The following is a 3297-nucleotide window of genomic DNA, read 5'->3' on the forward strand; positions in this document are numbered from 1 at the left end:
TACCACGTTTTACATCCAAGAGACACTTTTAAATAACATATATAGCATAGTGTCAGAAGCAGAAAAGTACTTTTCAAGCTTCATAAAAGTGTAATAAGGTATAAAGAAACGAAACTATATCACGTGAACTCATTAATCAGACATTGCATTTTTCTTTAGAAGACCCTGTTATGAATAGATATTTTGTATGTGTTAAAATCCATGTTTTGATGTTTTTGCATACAAGTGCCGAGTCAGTTACCTGTCCTGGACAGATGGCTGCTGTAATAAATTCATATGGGAAAGGGGGGAGGAGGGGGTGGTGGGCGTGCTCCCCAGAGGTGCTATTGTAGATCCTAAAAATTGTTAGTAGTGGGCGTGGCGAGGCTCGGGAGGCGCTGGATAAATAGCAGCAGCTTAGGCGGGTGTCACACACTACCTCGCCCAACAGTCAGAGAGCCTCGCCTGTCTCTGAGCCATGGCACCCAGCATGACTATGCCCGAGCCTGCAGCCCTCGCCTACCAGCCAAAGCCTGGCAAGAAAAGCAAGGAGGCCAGTGAGCTGAGAAAGGTGAGCCACTCTCACAGGCTGCCTGTGTGACCAGTGCCGCTACTGCTAGGCTAGAGCATCTATCATGTCTGATCACAGCGGGACTCTAACCACACTTTACTCTCTTATTTTCAGACTCTTAAACCGTTGATGGAAAAGAGAAGGAGAGCAAGAATAAACGAAAGTCTGAACCAGCTGAAATCACTAATCCTGCCTCTCATTGGAAAAGATGTAAGTTTCTTATTATGGTCATGATTTTCATTTCTCAGATATATTAGCATGATTATAGTACTAAGGCCATTAAATGGGCTTTCTAGAATATAATATCAATAACGATAAAGTATTTCTAAAACGTATTATCCCTGGGTCATAAATTAGGGTATTAGTACAGTATAGGAAAAACCCAAATGTAGGTAAAACTCTGCACCTGATTGGACGCAGAATTAATTCTGACAGTAATGCCATCACTGGTGTATAGATGGTGAGCTGGCTGGTTCGGGGTATTACTCTCCTTTTAGGTCATTTTTTATGATTACTCGTAAGAAGCTTTATTTATAGCGATGTCTTACATGCTGGTACTATATAAATACATAACTACACAAATACTGTGCAGTCAACTAAACAAAGTATAATGGATAAAAAGAGACACTTGTAGTGTTTGGTAGCTTTGTATGAATTTACCTATTATAACGGACATACAGACTGATTCAGTATCCAGTCTATCAATGTTACCATGTCTGTTTAGGATGACCACCTACCCCGCCTGTAGTATCAAATTACAGCCAGATTTGTACAAATATTGAGCAATAACATTATATCATGCTTAGTTAAGATTACGTTCTAAAATTTGTATGTGTTCTTTTTACTGTTCTTAATCAATTTTTTATGTTATCTATTGGCAGAACTCCAGATACTCCAAGTTAGAGAAGGCTGATATTCTGGAGATGACAGTGCGCTTCCTGAAAGACATCCCCCCGGTGCAGACACAAAGTAAGTACTGCTTGCTGGCATATAACGTATAATAATTATTATAGTAATGAAAATTGGTGTTTTTGCATATGCAGATCTGCTTGCTATAAGCTTGGTTAGCACTGATTTCTTTGACTGATTTTTGAAAAAAAAAAAAATCTGTATCTAACACAGTAGCATGAATGCAGTTATGCAGTAGAACAGTTTAGCGTATGTTAGTGGTAGGCAAGATGTGGTGTCATTATTATACAGCTTCAAAACCCTACAAGGCGGGAGAGATGTAATCACACGTGCTTGACAGACCCACACACGAGGGCAGTACTAGTAGTATTGTTGTAACCAATAAATGGTATCTTCCTCCTGACTCAAAGCTTCCCACATATTAGGGCAGTCTCCAGTGCAGCACAGATCCTGGTATAGGGACTTTCAGCAATATATTCTGCACGCAATTTTTGTAGGTAGAGAATTGTTCCAGTTTGTAGATGTGGGGAAACATTGATATTGCTATAAAAAGTATTGTATTTTCGGAATCTAGCCCTGAGCTCTGCTTAAGTGTAGAGAGGCCGGTAGCTTGCCCTTGAGTTTAATGAAATAGGTCTGGTAGTAGCTGTATTAATGTGTATGATTTGGTGATGATTGATTTAGCTCCTAACCATTGTCTGTTCCTGTTTAGATTCAGCAGAAAAATATAGAGAAGGCTACAGAGCTTGTCTAGAACGTCTCAGTGGCATCCTCACCAAATCCAAGGTGATCACTGAAGAGACCAGCACCATCCTCCTGGAACACCTGCAGAGGAACCCCGATACCTGCTGCCTAGATAGCACAAAATCCCCAAGCCCCAAGCAAAGCAGCCCCAGAATCCTCCTGCACCTGAGTCCCAGAAGATCAGAACTCTTTTGCCCTTCCCCTAAACTGCCAAATGCACAAAGGCCCGCCCCCAGCCCGCCACAGCTCAACAGCGCCATCTGGAGGCCATGGTGAAACCACAAAGCATTGAACTGTGAAAAAAACCACAAGCAAACGTTACATTGTAATTTATTGCACAATTTTGTAAATAGTCTCACAAGCGCACATCCACATCTTGTTGCATGGTGTTATTGGCCACTAATGATCCAATTGTTTTCATCCAATTTTACCAAATCTATGTAGTACAAGAGTAAATGGAGTGAATATAATGAATGGATAATATTACATAGAAATGGTAAGATTGGACGAAAAAGATTGGATCATTAGTGGCCACCTTTAGCAATATACGGTGGACAATTTAGTCCTCATAGGGGGATTGAATGTTAATATGGGGGTACAAACAGAACCCTGGTGAACCCCAAGGGTTTTCATAACTAGTATGCGATTTGCATTGGGTCATTTTAACCAGTTGGTTTCAGAGGAGAAATAACAATCCGTTTTGTGGGGGCAAATTCCCTCTGACATCTGAAGAGTTAAAAGAACAGGGCTATGTGCAACAAGCTTTTGTATATATGTATACAATGCACTTTTTTACAGATTCTTTGTTATACAAATTATATAACAAATTTATTTTTTTAAATTTCTTTTTCAGAATAAAGTAAAAATACCTAAAAAAAATCCTTGTGGTGGTTTGTTAATTTGAACACAATGTGAGCCCCAAACATGACAGAAGTGTAATGTGTTTTTACTCTGATGAATATGCTAAACAAAGAATTGTAGGCAGTATAGGAATCTTTAGCCAGGTACACACATCCAATGTTGATTGGCCAATTTTACCACTTCCAATAAGTATGAGCGCTTACCCACTCAATCTGTTCATAGTACTCAAAATC

The 3297-nt window shown here is 39.8% G+C and overlaps 1 protein-coding gene across 1 annotated transcript; it reads left to right on the forward strand.

The window, feature by feature from the left end:
- The first annotated feature begins 426 nt into the window (after positions 1-426).
- HES2 (hes family bHLH transcription factor 2) lies at positions 427-3068 on the forward strand. Its single transcript, XM_068242723.1, has 4 exons — positions 427-550; positions 665-760; positions 1432-1519; positions 2172-3068. Exons 1-4 carry the CDS (start codon positions 458-460, stop codon positions 2477-2479), a joined length of 585 nt encoding a protein of 194 aa, XP_068098824.1. The 5' UTR covers positions 427-457; the 3' UTR covers positions 2480-3068.
- Positions 3069-3297: the final 229 nt, after the last annotated feature.

Source organism: Hyperolius riggenbachi, chromosome 6, assembly GCF_040937935.1.
Source record: "Hyperolius riggenbachi isolate aHypRig1 chromosome 6, aHypRig1.pri, whole genome shotgun sequence".
In the NCBI taxonomy this organism is placed as follows: Eukaryota; Metazoa; Chordata; class Amphibia; order Anura; family Hyperoliidae; genus Hyperolius; species Hyperolius riggenbachi.

Excerpts from the sequence above, each read along its gene's own strand:
- HES2 (XM_068242723.1), top strand. The coding sequence starts at position 458 with ATGGCACCCAGCATGACTATGCCCGAGCCTGCAGCCCTCGCCTACCAG. Across the intron at positions 761-1,431 it reads TGCCTCTCATTGGAAAAGAT|AACTCCAGATACTCCAAGTT; the intron begins GTAAGTTTCTTA and ends ATCTATTGGCAG. Across the intron at positions 1,520-2,171 it reads CCCCCCGGTGCAGACACAAA|ATTCAGCAGAAAAATATAGA; the intron begins GTAAGTACTGCT and ends GTTCCTGTTTAG.